This window comes from Anguilla rostrata, chromosome 8 (assembly GCF_018555375.3).
Source record: "Anguilla rostrata isolate EN2019 chromosome 8, ASM1855537v3, whole genome shotgun sequence".
NCBI lineage: Eukaryota > Metazoa > Chordata > Actinopteri > Anguilliformes > Anguillidae > Anguilla > Anguilla rostrata.
The window spans coordinates 53,014,101-53,027,813 of NC_057940.1; the positions used below are offsets into that span (position 1 = coordinate 53,014,101).

At 48.7% G+C, this 13,713-nt stretch overlaps 1 protein-coding gene across 2 annotated transcripts; it reads right to left on the reverse strand.

The window, feature by feature from the left end:
• Positions 1–2,221: 2,221 nt before the first annotated feature.
• LOC135262040 (cbp/p300-interacting transactivator 3-like) lies at positions 2,222–7,734 on the reverse strand. Of its 2 annotated transcripts, XM_064348822.1 has the most exons (3): positions 6,747–7,734; positions 4,738–5,128; positions 2,222–4,674 (listed from the first exon to the last, which is right to left on the reverse strand). In XM_064348822.1, the coding sequence occupies exons 2-3, from the start codon at positions 5,107–5,109 to the stop codon at positions 4,294–4,296; spliced, it is 753 nt and encodes a 250-aa protein (XP_064204892.1). In that variant the 5' UTR covers positions 5,110–5,128; positions 6,747–7,734; the 3' UTR covers positions 2,222–4,293. The 2 variants fall into 2 exon arrangements, with proteins under 2 accessions (XP_064204892.1, XP_064204891.1); XM_064348821.1 differs by having other exon boundaries at positions 2,222–5,128; positions 6,747–7,725.
• Between the last annotated feature and the right edge of the window lie 5,979 nt (positions 7,735–13,713).

The following is a 13,713-nucleotide window of genomic DNA, read 5'->3' on the forward strand; positions in this document are numbered from 1 at the left end:
TAATTATACACAGGTGAGTTTACACTCACAGACACACACACAGTACACAATTATATACAGATATTCTGGCTCAATTCTTAACTTAACTTTCAGACCGCATTTCAATGGTGGTCTTTTTTGAAGTGTCACACACCAATTAGTAAATGCTCTGTTGGTTTTTTTCAGCGGAACTTCCTGTTCTGCAAGACTCCCGGGGCAAGGAAGCAGGAACAGTAAGTGTATAATTCGTCCAGGTGCGTAGAACTGCCGAAATCCGTCCTGCTAGAGTTGGATAAGTATCTGCGTTCATTTGCTAATTACATACCGCGTTAGATTTTAAACCTTTCCCTGTGTGGTAACTGTTCTTTGTTTTTAGGTTGTGTTAGGCTTCTATCTACCACTTTGATTCTTAGAATTGATAGATTGCGATTATTGCACTATTACAGACTGTGAACCTGTGTAATCAGCGCGTTATTCGACTCAGGTTTTCAGTTGCTAATTAGGTACTCCCTCCTAGTTTATGAGCCAGCTCCCCATTCCAGTCTGTGGTCTCCCCCTCAGAAGGTGCTTCCAGCGATGTGGCCCCCCTCGACAACGGAACCCCTCTAACCTCTGCTACCCCCCGCTGACCCCCTGTGAGAACTTCACGGTCACAGGGGGGCTATGGAACTGCCAGTCTGCTACGCGCAAGGCAGACTTCATCTCCGCCTATGCCTCCCTCCTATCCCTCCAGTTCCTTGCCCTCACAGAGACCTGGATCACACCAGACAACTCTGCCACTCCTGCTGCCCTCTCATCCTCCTACTCCCTCTCCCACACCCCCCAGCGATCTGGCCGTGGTGGTGGTGGAAACGCGGCTTTAGATACTATCTAGCGTTTAGGTAAACTAAGCATTAAGTACAGTTTAGCGGTAGGAATAGACGAGCGGTGTTGGGCTGAATGGCCTGTTCTCGTCTTACGTCATGTTATGAAACAGCCAAGTGAAGTTACACAACACCTTTCAGTGTTTTTTTTTTTTTTTTTAACTTTAGAAAACTGTACTCTGGTCTCAGAAATAATCAGGTGGTTTGTTTGGAACAGCAGAAAACGTTCTCTGGAAAAACACCATTGTTAACCGATTCTCGCCGAGCGACTTAATAAAAATGGCGAAAATGTTACGCGAGCCCTTTCGATCCGTTTTCAGCGCCCTGGTTTCCCGTCCGTTCACATTTTCAGCCTACTCTCTCTCTATCGCCGGATTATCAGGGCTGATTGACAGGCGACAGACTGCAGGAAGTGCACAGGGAGCGCCAGCTGGGCCTGAGTGCAAAGAAAGGAACTCCGAAACAAAGGTGCAGGAGAGACCGCACCCCACCCCCAGCCCCCCCCCGACCGAGCCACACCTGGCCGTACCAGGAACACAAAGTGAGCATTTGACTACTAAGGGATCATGTGACTGAACACCCTGGAGACTACCATCTAAAGAAGCGCCAGTTGGGATGGTGATCAGGTATCAACAGGCACCTCATGTGGCCCACTCTCTCCTCCCGTTGAAGCAGATTGACAGCCCCTCCCCCTCCCACACACACCCCATGCGCCCCACCTTCAGCTACCAGGCTGGACAGACACGGGCCCCACCCCACCCCACCCCACCCCAAATCTCCTGAGCTCGAGTCAAATTTCACAACATGTGGCTGTCTCAGGGTCTGCCTAAAGTCAAACACAATGGCCTCCTGGAACCAGGAAGTCTTAGGACTCCTACCAGCCCTTTTTGGGTTTAAAACAGAGGATGCTGGGACGGGCAAAAGGATTCTGCTCTCGTTGGGGGTGATGTCGTTGCTCCGTGCCGCCCTGCCAGGGTCACGCCCAAATTACCCGCCAGCCTGGAGTCTCGTGGAGGAGGACGTGTTTGGGGCGTCTGCAGTGTGCGATTGTGGCCTGGGCCTCCACACGCTACCACAGCAGACTCGCAGTCTCAGAGCCTGGATGGAGAACTGCCATTTTGTCTAAGAAGGACAAATAACACTCAATTCATGTTGTAGATGAGGCACTACGCTTTGCTTTTAAATTCATGGCAACACACACACACACACACACACACAAATAGTTCCTACTGAATCCATGGAGGTACCAACCAATAATGTTCTCTCAAAGAAAATACCTAGAATTGCGTATTTGTTTAGCAACCAATTCTGCAGTTACCATTTCAAATCCCCCAATTTTCGCACACAGTTCACATACGAAGGAAGCACAGACTCCGTACTCTAAAAATAAATATTTTATTTGACATCATCGATCAAAATAAATACATGTTCTTTCGACAGAAACGATAAGGTCGAAAAAGTGTGGAGGTGGGGTTCTGGGCCAGAGGGTGAAATCGCACATTCAAACTATTTCCAGGATACAAAAACAAAATAATAATGGCTCCAATAGTGCTCATGGCAGATCGGGTTCTTTTGAAGCTGGGGGGGTGAAACTAAGAGGACATAACAGATGAAGAGGGAGTGCTCTTAGACCCCCTGGTCCTCAGGGCAGTCAGTAAGATTAAATAGCACAAATTCCCTCTTTGTTGAAACATGGCATTAAAGAAGAGAGACCCATTTTCTCAATATGCCAACTGTAGCATATTTCGTAGTACTCATTACTGCAACATTCACACATTCTTTTATGCGCTGTTAAATGTGTTTCATGTATATTCATGCAGACACTCCCAGTTCAGTAAATTAACACATTCAGAATTTGTATGAAAACAGAAACAGATTAATATGCACATTACAGGGTACAATGCCGCAGGACAACGTTCTATGGATTTCATTTTTGCCAAAATTCATAAAATGTCGGCAGTTTGTCGAAGCCATTTGGACACAGGCTGGAATGAAGACCAAAAACAAAACCAGTTTGGGCAGCACCAAAATGCATATACAGACCACATGCAGAACTGTTTTCACAAAACAGTTTGAAACATTGTGGCACATTTTGGGCCAAGTAGAACAAAGTGCTGACTTCACCAGACTGGGTCTGCACTTAAGTCTGTTACAACTTCTACAGCGAGCTGCACTCACAGAATACCGAGTTCTGGTACTTCGAAAAAGACGTTATGCCCAAATGCAAACAAAAGAATCAGAGGAGCCATTCCAGACTCCAATCAGCCTTCTGGACTCTGAACCCAACCCGAATGCCAAGAGGAGGTAGGTAGGCAAGTCACTCAACAAGGTTTGACCTACATGCACCCAACTACCCTACCAGCAACCCACTGTGTAGTTTGGGTGCTTAAAATTTAGAAGCAGGATTTCTAAATCTTTTGAAGCTCTGTTTATGAATGTTTTTTCAGGACACTCCCCCTTTATCAAATGTGTCTGCTCCTGTGTCCCCCCCACCCTGCACCCTACACACCACATTCCCCACACACACACACACACACACACTTGCGTCACAGGAGATCAGTTATTCCCGTTCTTCAGAAGGCTTCTCCTGTGTTCCAGCTTGATTGCAGGGCTGATGATTAAGATGGATAAGGTAAAAGGCCCAGGAGAGTTCAGGTAAACAATCCAGGGGGGAAACAATGGCAGAAACTAAAAATAAATAAATGAAAATAAACTCTAAACATCCACCAGTCTCTCCCACCAACTGCATTATTCTGAAAAAAAAAACTGACAATTTCATGAGACAAAATCTAATAAAAACAATTTTATGCATGACTAATTCAGTGTCCATTATTAACTCACTGTCCCAGGGATGGTCCAGCTCCCCAAAAATAGCAGCGTATATATGTTTCACCACTAGGGGGTGAAAATGCACTTTTGCAAGGATCCAACCAATGAACTTGCTGTTCTAGCTCGAGTCCCTTCTAAAAACCAAACCGTAGATTTCTTACGTGGGATTGATGAATCTATACCAGTTTTTAAGAGCAAACACAAACCCAACCTGACTCACCAACACACTCAAAATACATACAGCCCCCCCCCCTCCACAACACACACACACACACACCCCTTTTCAGCCACTACCAAAACCAGTAGCAATTCCAGGTGGCGGAGGCTCCAAATGGTCGCCATTTTGTTTTCCGAGCACACAAGCTCACGGTAGGAATAAATAGAGTTGGAAAGTTCGAGAGGAGAGAAAGCGAATGGCGATGTCTGTTCGTAGTCCGGCAGGGTGAAGCCACATTGGGTCCGGCATTCCCGGTCCACACATTCGACCGTTTGACCGAGGTTGACGTGTGCGGGACGCAAGCGTTCAAGCGGGACGCAAAGACCGTCGCCGGTCGCTGCGCTCCGAACGCGGACGTCGCTCGCAGTGTCCCCCCCCCCACCCCCCCAACACTGTCTCGAACCCTCAGCAGCTCACCGCGCCCGGCTGCTGTTTCCCCGCAAAGTCCGGGACGAAGTCGAACTCGTTGTGTCCCAGGAAGAGCTCCGGCAGCTCCTGCACGCGGTCCAGGCCCAGCTCCTTCACCAGGGAGGTCAGCACCTCCTCGTCCACCAGGTCCGTGTCCGTGACGCTCAGGCCCAGCGCCGGCCCGGCCGCGAGCTGCACGCCGACCCGCTGCGCCGAGCCCAACCTGTAGGGGGCGCCGCCGCCCACGTGACCGGCGCCCAGGGGCAGGAGCGGGTGCCCGTGGTACTGGGTGTTCAGTTTCTGGAGGTGCATGCTGGCCATGAGAGGCTGGGAGGAGAGGCCCTCGGGTAGGTACTGCTGCTGGTGCTGGTGCTGGTGCTGGTGTGGGAGGTTCTGTGGCTGCACGCGGGCGTGGTTCTGGGCCTGCTGGAGTGGATACACGTGGTTCTGCTGCTGCTGCTGCTGCGGGAGGTTCTGCTGTGGCTGCACACGGGCGTGGTTCTGGGCCTGCTGGAGTGGATACGCGTGGTTCTGCTGCTGCTGCTGCTGCTGCGGGTTCTGGCTCCCGTACATCACGTTGCCCGGCAACTGGTGAGGGTGCCCAGTCCGCCTGCCCAAAGCCGGGACGGGGGCGGGGCACTGCCTCATCATCGGCCCGTCCGCATGGCTCTGGGGTCCCGGGCCGTAGCGCGGCGCCTGGCCACCGGGGGGGCCGCGGAGCCCGGCCTGCGGGGGGGGCGCGCCCATCCTGAGCCTGTGCAGGCCCCCGCCGGCGGGGCCGTGACCCGCGGGCAACATCAGCTGGTCGGCCATTTCCTTCCGCGGTTTTTTTCTGCAGGAGAAAACGTCGAAGTCGATTAACTTCATGGGAAAAGATGCTACGGGCAGCACAGACACCGCCTATCTTCACCTCTTCTAATCGCGGGAAAAGGACGAGCGTTCAAGGGGAGTTTCCCCACAGCGTGCGAAAAATACACAACGGATAAAAGGTGCCGCGCAAGTTTAACTGATGAACGTTTTTTTTCAGTTATTGGCAAAGAAATGCGAGTCGGCCATGTCTCTCCGTCTGCGTCCTGGACTGGACTGGACAGGCCCGGGCGTGGGAACACGAGCAGGTAAAAACAGCTGTGAACAACAGCTTTACGGGGAAAGCCCACCCCTGGGGTGGATTCAGACGGTAAAGCACCACAAAGAGTGCAACAGGAGGTGCCCAGCAGAGAGTGTAACAGGAGGTGCCTTGCTGAAAATTCCATTTTACACCAGCCTATGCTGGTCAAGCAGGTTTAAGCTGTGTTTTTGACACTTCTAGCAGGTCGACCAGCTGTTCACCAGCTGACCAGCCCATATAGTCAGCTCGTCCGCCAGTTTGACCACCAGCTTAACTAGCTTTGACCAGCTTTGTCCTGCTAGATACCAGCTTTGACCAACCACAGACCACCTATGACCAGTACCAAAAACAGTTTAAACCATCTTAAAACCGGTTTAGAATCCCAGCTGGTCTTAGCTGGAATTTTCAGCAGGGTGGTGTGTGGTTTTAGTATTCTGAAGCTTGTTTGACAAAACCTCGATTCTTGAGCCCAGTCCAGTCTCCTTGCTGAACTGGCACTTCACAAACAAACGCACCCAGGGAATTAACAGCAACAATATGATGATACTTCAATAAACGAAAGAATTTATTTTACGCGCACAGGTTGTGTACCAACACCGGTTATTTATCTTGTAATTCACTTGTGGCAGTTACCTTAGCTTAATGCGAATTCTATCCTGTATCCAAAAACCAACACTACATTTATAGCTTACTCTCCACACACTATTACAACACAGTTAAGCTCGTATCCTGTCGTGTTTAATTAAACACTTCAAATGTTAGTGCGCGGCAACACGCTGGGCTTAATCCCTTTCAACGCCGCACTTTTCTGCACAAGTCAGTAAGTTTTGTGGCATTTCACCACCTCCATCAATCGCAGACAAAGACAACCGGGGCTCCCAGTGTTCGTGCTATTCACGCTGCCGTCTCGATTTCAGTTCATTGTGCTTCCGTCAATAAAGGGCTCAGTACTGCGCTCTTTAAAATGCGTCATTATGGGCATCTAGTCAAATACGCGGGACAAGAAATAAATAAATAAAAATCTATATAATAAATGTAATCGATGCACAGATCCTGTTATAGGCTATTTCAATCTGAAAGGCAAACCCGTGAGTATAAATAACGTAGCCTAATCCATGTGTGCTGGTGGCTGACTTCACTAGGCAAAGAAAGATACTTTCTAATCTAGGGATGTACATATAAAGCCGATTTCACCGACATGGATTCAAATAGCTTCACCAAACTATTTTACATTTTATCGGGGGCCCACGCCAGAAAAGAATACATTCCAATTGCTGGCGTAAAAATGCACGCGCATAGATATGAAGTCCCACAAATATATCCTCAGTAAAAAAATACATACCAGTAGCTTTGTGGTCTTGTTTCAAAGTTAATAGTCAGTTTTGTATCACTCTTGTTTCTTCATGCGATGATCACGGGATTGCGGAAATATTCCAGGGAGCTAGCCTCATGCCCTTCCACTTCGTTTCCTGAAACAGATCTTATTTTCTGGGTCAATTGAGGGATTATATACATGTGCAAAAGGCAGAGGGGGAGAGGTGGAGCTTTTACTCTCTCCGGATCCTTTGTTTTGATTGGTCCTACTACTTTAATCACTGCTCAAAGAAAACAATACAACTATGGGTTTTGGAGAACGTCAGTAGCCAATTACTCACACGTTATTTATTCTATCTTTTTTTAGTAATTTGGGAAAAAGTCGACTCTGTCTTTCTTAGACTTCAGGTAATGCACGGATCCAAATAATGCGCTACAGAAATACAAGCCATAACAAGCAACACGTCATTTCAGCACCCAAATTTGAACGTTTGGAATTAGTTTGTACAAAAGGTTTAACTCTGATCCGTTCGTGATTAATCTGTATAACTATCCAGAATAGTGTTCAGACACTATTTAACTCTACATTCACATTAAACTGAATAAGTAATACGACAGTATTTACAAGAGATCTGTTTTCCAACAGGGAGGCTATAAGGGAGATGGGGACAGAGTTCTGGGGTTCGTTTCCTGTCTTTTTCGCCCTTATACAGTGACGCGTGTGTACGTGAAGTATCTGAGCATTTTCGCGTGTTGCAGACACCAAATGGCAACCGATTTTCTCTGGAATGATTGAGAGGTCACTGTTGACATTTAACCAGCGGCAGGCACAGGCTCCCCGCCAGACCCGTTGTAGAGAACAATGGAAAATCGACGTCTTTTGTCGCTTCTGTTTACCCACGACTCCTTTGTAGTAAAGAATGTCGCCTGTTCCACATGACCTAATCTCGCAAGTACACAGGTCCACCCTGCTTTCCTCTAGGGATATACAGACCATATTCTCACTTATGGAAATTAGATAAGTTTATGGGAACATATGGTCTCTATGTGTGCAAATAATAATAATAATGATAATAATAATAATAATAAATTGGAAATGGAGGCAAGTTAAATAAAAGCACAACTGTTCTACAGTCTGAAAGCTGTTTAAGCAAATTAACTGGCTCTTGCTGCAAAGGCTATATGCTTTCCGCACGAGACCCTCCGTGTTACCTGCAGCAAGCGGAAGGTCACCCCGCACATAACATAACCCACTTTGCGGTCTGGACCGGCTGAGGATTGTGGCGTTTGGGAGGAGAAAAGAAGGAGAGAAACCACCGCTGCCGATGCCGTGCCTGACCAGTTCAAAGCTCTCCCGGGTGCCACGTCTATGAAAAATGACAATTTGGTTGAAGCCTGACAGGCTCTATTAAATGTTAGCGGGAGGCTTTCAAATGGCACTGTGCTGACAAGCTCACACGGTTTAATTGCAGCTGCTTGTATATTATACAATGCATGGCCAGTAGTTAAACAAACCCACCCTTCCTTTCTCTTACAATTTGCTCGGTCGTTATCAGAAGCTTGTAAGCAATGTCTTCTCGTTTTACGAGCCTTTTTTTGCTTATTGGCCTGGCGCTTCACTGCTGTGTACTTACTGCACCGGTGCCTCAGTAACGGACAAACTCCGAGACGTCAGATGAAAGGAATCCTGGGATAGCAGAGCACTGTGAACTGTCTACTTGTATGTGCACTTGGCCAAAGAGAGACGTGGAAAGCAATAATAAAAACGTTCCTCGTTTCTGGATTGCTACCCTCTCAAAATGAACGATCTGCTCATTTCCAGAACCATTTTTAAATAGAACTGTGAGCCGGTGAGCAGAAATGTCATTTGGCACCAGGTACAAGACTCCCACCATAGCCAGACTTCTGCCAAAACAAAGAGTTTTTTTTACATGATAAATCTTCCTTTCAGAACTATTTTTGTGTTCAGCTATATGTTGATATGTATAGCCTTGCACTATGTTATCTTATCTAATTGTTTTTCCGACTGAAATACTGTGCTCACGCATTCCTTAAAAACACTGCTATGTGTCATTAATTGATTATATAAATAATATATGCACTGTATATTTTGTTTTAGTTAAAAAAACCAAAAACATTTGAACTCCAGCCTATCCTATCAGCACAGAGGCATGTGTAAGAGTTTTTTGTTTTTTAAACTGCCTGTTCTCAGTTTGCCTTGTGTGTCCCAGTTTGACATTCATTGCCTTGCCGATGAGTGTGCGAATGTCAAGGAATTGTTTTGTGAAAACGCACAAAGGTCTCATTAGAATAAGAATGCAAAAAACAGAGGATGGGTGTTGGGTGGAAGGCAAGGCTGCATACAGAGATTTTTTCCATCTCTTCAGGAAGAGGACTGTGTGAGAGTACAAGCAATGAGGAGAGAGAATGGAGAGAAGAAAGACAATGGAGAGAGAGAGAGAGAGAGAGAGACAAAGAGAGAGAGAAATGGCTTAATATTCTCTGACTCCCAGAGAAAATGCTTTCAAATGTTGTACCCGACAAGTGCACACAGTAGACTCTTATGATTCCATTAGCAGCTGGGGTTATTGCGAGACGCATGCATAGCTCAGGTGGGTTTGCAAACAAATCCAGCCGTAAATGAAGTCTGTAAAGACACAGACTGGGGAAAGCAGTCTTCCCTCTTCACTGCAGTTCGGTTTCAGTTGCAGCTATGCCTGGTAGCATGAAACAAATATGTTTTAATCCGAAGTGAAACCAAATGAACGTAAGGCCTCATTTCACACCTAGATGAGATGGCAGAACGAAATGGTTTGGCAGAGGGAGGGGGAGGGTGGGGGAGGGGCACAGGGAATTTGTCGTTTATTGGAACTGCAAACATTCCAACTCAAGACTCCCTGGCAGCACAAGCTCCTGGAAACCCCTGTCCAGTGGGCAGTGTCTTTGGGTAATGGGTGTCATCAATCAAATTATCTGTTTGAGTTGAGGAGACCGTCCCGTTAGTGTTTTACACCACCAGGCACTCACAAGCTTTTACTGTGTGTCTGGACGTTTGGTGGGTGTCTGGTGCCATAGATGTGTGACACAAACATGTACCTCAATGTCAACCTGATACATGTTATTATGTTCAAATATATAATACACACAGATGCATGCAGAATCTGCACTCATGCCTTCTACTCTAAGAGCACACATGCCCCCTACTCTAAGAGCACACATGCCCCCTACTCTAAGTGCACACATACCCCCTACTCAAAGGGCACACATGCCCCCTACTCAAAGGGCACACATGCCCCCTACTCTAAGAGAACACATGCCCCCTACTCAAAGGGCACACATGCCCCCTACTCTAAGTGCACACATGCCCCCTACTCAAAGGGCACACATGCCCCCTACTCTAAGTGCACACATGCCCCCTACTCTAAGGGCACTCATGCCCCCTACTCTAAGTGCACACATGCCCCCTACTCTAAGGTACTGGCTGACACCACTCAATACAGGGCCCCAGTACTATATGTCCTGCATGGACCGCTCAGCGGTTGGGCATGACTTAGCCCTACACCTGAACCAGGCTGTGCAAAATAATAAAGACATTTCAGGGCCCTGAATGAGATCTCACCGGAGCTTAGCCCACAAAAGGACTGGGAGGGAGAGCATGACAAAGAGACGGTGGGTAGAGCTGAGAAACTGGACCACTCAGCAATCAGATCGCCGCAGGAAGCAAGCTTCTCTGTGTGTAACTCTTGACTGCTGTGTGCGCGATGCTGTTTTATTCTCGCTTAAATCGCTGTTCGTGTGCACCGCGTGCAGCTCTACGGGGGTGTCCTTCAAAACAATTCAGCTCTCTAAGGACGACAAGGCCTATCTTATCCACGGAAAGCACACTGTATGGAGAAAACGCTCCGTAGGGAAGGACGCTCGACAGACAGCGCGCACACGCCGCAGAGAACACGGTCCAAAGGTGAAGGGAATTCCACAGAAAACAAACCAATGACAAGAACTGTTTCACCACGGAGTCTTAAACATCGTACGTGGTTGTCGAGGACAACCACGTCAACCAGATGCAGCCCTCGTCCAACAAAGGGGTGATTATTGTGTGAAACTGCGAACATGCAGCAAACGGTTCTCGCTAATTGGGTGACGTGTCGAGCTCAGAGAGCTAAAGAGAGGGACGCTAACGCCGCTAAGCTGTTGTCCAGGGTCGTTTCGAAAGCAAGCGTAACACAGAACACACATGTCGTGGGGACGTGAGAAGGCTGATTCACTCAACACACATTTTCTTATTTACGCATCATGTGTTTTTTTGGAAACAAAGCCCCCCTTTGAGGGGAAAAAAAAAAAGGACCCAGGGGCACATGCTACTCCCGTGACCCCCGCCGGACACGTCACAGGGGGCTAATGCCCGCCCGCCCGTCCCGCGGAAAACAGGAAGTGATGCGCGGCGGTGGAGACGACTTCCTGTGTGGGAGAACGGCGGAGGCCGCTCGCCGGCGGTCAGGTGACCCGCCAGAGGAGGATGGCGAGCGCAAAAGTGCTGGCGGTGCCTCTGCCCACCACTGCCCCCGCCCCCACCCCCACCCCCCCCGCTTCCTGTTTTCAAAACCGCTCTCTTTCCCACGGAGAGGAGTCACTCCCCCCCCGACCCCCCTCCCAGGAAGTGGAGAACGAAAGAGAGAAAAATACAGATGCTTTTCTTTACGATTCATTTGAACACGGAATCAATGCGGGGGGTTGGGGGTGGAGGTGAATGGCGGTGGGGGGGGGGGGGTTGTTTGTGGGATGTCAGTGAGAGAGATGGAGAGAGAAGAGATAGTGGGGGGGGGGGGCATATATAGAATTTAACATTAAAAAAGCCTGCATGGGGAGACAGGGATAGGATACACTTTATATGTGAAATTTTGGCACGTAGTTTTGCAGCCAATAACCAGTTTGGCCGAAGCTAATATGAGAAGCCGTGTGGACGGTGAGCAGTGAGCAGTGACGTCGTCCCTGAACAGTGATGGCGTCCGTGAGGGGCGAGGGGGACTGACGTGAGCGGGTCGTCCTCGGGACGGTTTCCCGTGTCCGGATGGGCCGGTTGTACGGCGAGCGGAAACGGAGGACGGTTCACGGGAACCGACGGGGACGCGCTGTGCTTTTGGACTGGCAGGAATGGGTCAGCGTGAATCGCGCATCCTGTGCCCGTGGATGGGCACACCGGCGGGTACACGCAGGACGGGATGTGCTGGTCCAGCGGGGGGGGGGGCAGAGGGGGCGGGGGGGAGGGTGGACGGAGGGGGGGGGCAGGAGGGAGGGCCAGTGAGGCTTTCCTAGCCCAAAAGGGCTGTAAGCAGCCCTCTTCTCTTACACACATGCCTACGTTACATCACAGGCATTCAGCAGACGCTCTTATCCAGAGCGACTTACACAGCTTTTTTTTACACAGCATTTTACATTGCATCGATTTATACGGCTGGATATATAGTGAAGCATTGCAGGTTAGGTGCCTTGCTCAAGGGTACAATGGCAGTGTCCTACCTGGGAATCAAGCCTGTGACCTTCAGGTTACAAGACCAGCTCCTTACCCATTATACTACACTGCCGCCCTAGAACACACGGTGTGAATATTTTAAATGGAAAATGTGTATATGACGTGCATACGACTAGAATTATAGTAGTTGTCTATGGTGCCGTTATTGGGAAGCACAGTTGTACTGTGCGCTTGGGTAGATGGGGGATGGAGGCGGTGAGGGGGGGCAGGTGGTGCCTAATACAGCGGGCCGCTGTCTTCTTTTCCAGCTCCACGAGGAGGAAGAGGAGGAGGAGGAGGAGGAGAGTGGCTTTGATGGCGAGCTGGTTTGAAGTTTTACGGCCGCTGTTTGTGTCCTCGTCCGTAAACTGCAGACGCGGGACCTGCGCCAGCCCTGTGAAAAAGTGCAGTGGGCGTGAAACCTTACACTGCTTTTTTTGACCCATTTGTACAGCTGTGGATTTATTTGCCTGAAATTTTGGAAGAGGTGGGAAGGAGGGGGGCTGTGGGGGCTGTGTGTATTTATATATATATATATATAAATATAAAAACACACACACTTGTATGCGTTTTAAATTATCTCGTGATCTGCCCAGGAGAAGCTCTTTGAGCGCTGACAGTATTATCTCTTGCTGCAGAAAACCTTCTGTTGCAAGAGGACAGTTAATGAATGAGAAAGAGAAAGAGAGTGAAAGAGAGCGAGGGTTCTTGGCTCTCTCTCTCCCTCTGTCTGGCCCCTCCCGGGTCCTCCCAGTGGTAATTTCCATATCAATATTTGAGTGACACTGAATAATTTATAGGCCTCTGGTGGCACAATGGGGCGCAAGGCGGGCTGGCGCCTCGACGCGCCGCTCTGTGTGTGAATCCCTGACATCATAAGTGAGTTTACAATCGTTTCCCCCCTTTTTTTTCATTTCAAAGGTGTTTTTCCACAGCAGTGTTTGCCTCCTGATTGGTCTTTTTGAAAGGAAAATTGTTCCACGCCGTCGAGCGACTGATTGCTTCGTCGGCTCTTGGCGGTGTTTTTTTTAGACGGCGCCTTTTAAAAAATCTGTCAGCGCGTCTGCGCCACCTGGTTATGATTCGCGCCCTGACTCAGAGCCTGTTTTTTTCGGTCGTGAGGCTGCCGTTTGAAACGCAGTTGTTCTTTTAGTCTGTGTCACACACCCCTTGCCCTCTTCTCTCTGTCTTTTGTGGCGTGTTCTTTGTTTTGTTGTCGATACAAACAGATCTGCAGCCATTCTCTTGCACTGTAATGACGGCAATGAAAGTGTAATAACCTTGGTTGATTGATAGGCTGACTGAGTGATTGATTGGTTGATTCAAAGTTCATGCCCCCTCCAACGCTGTGGTCTATGCTTTGTTTTGTGGTTCCACATGTACTGAGAAATGCAGCCCCCACATCCTTCCTCTTAATGGGGGTGGGGGGGATACTGAGAGGATTAGTAACATGATGAGCTGAACACACACACACAAGCACACACAT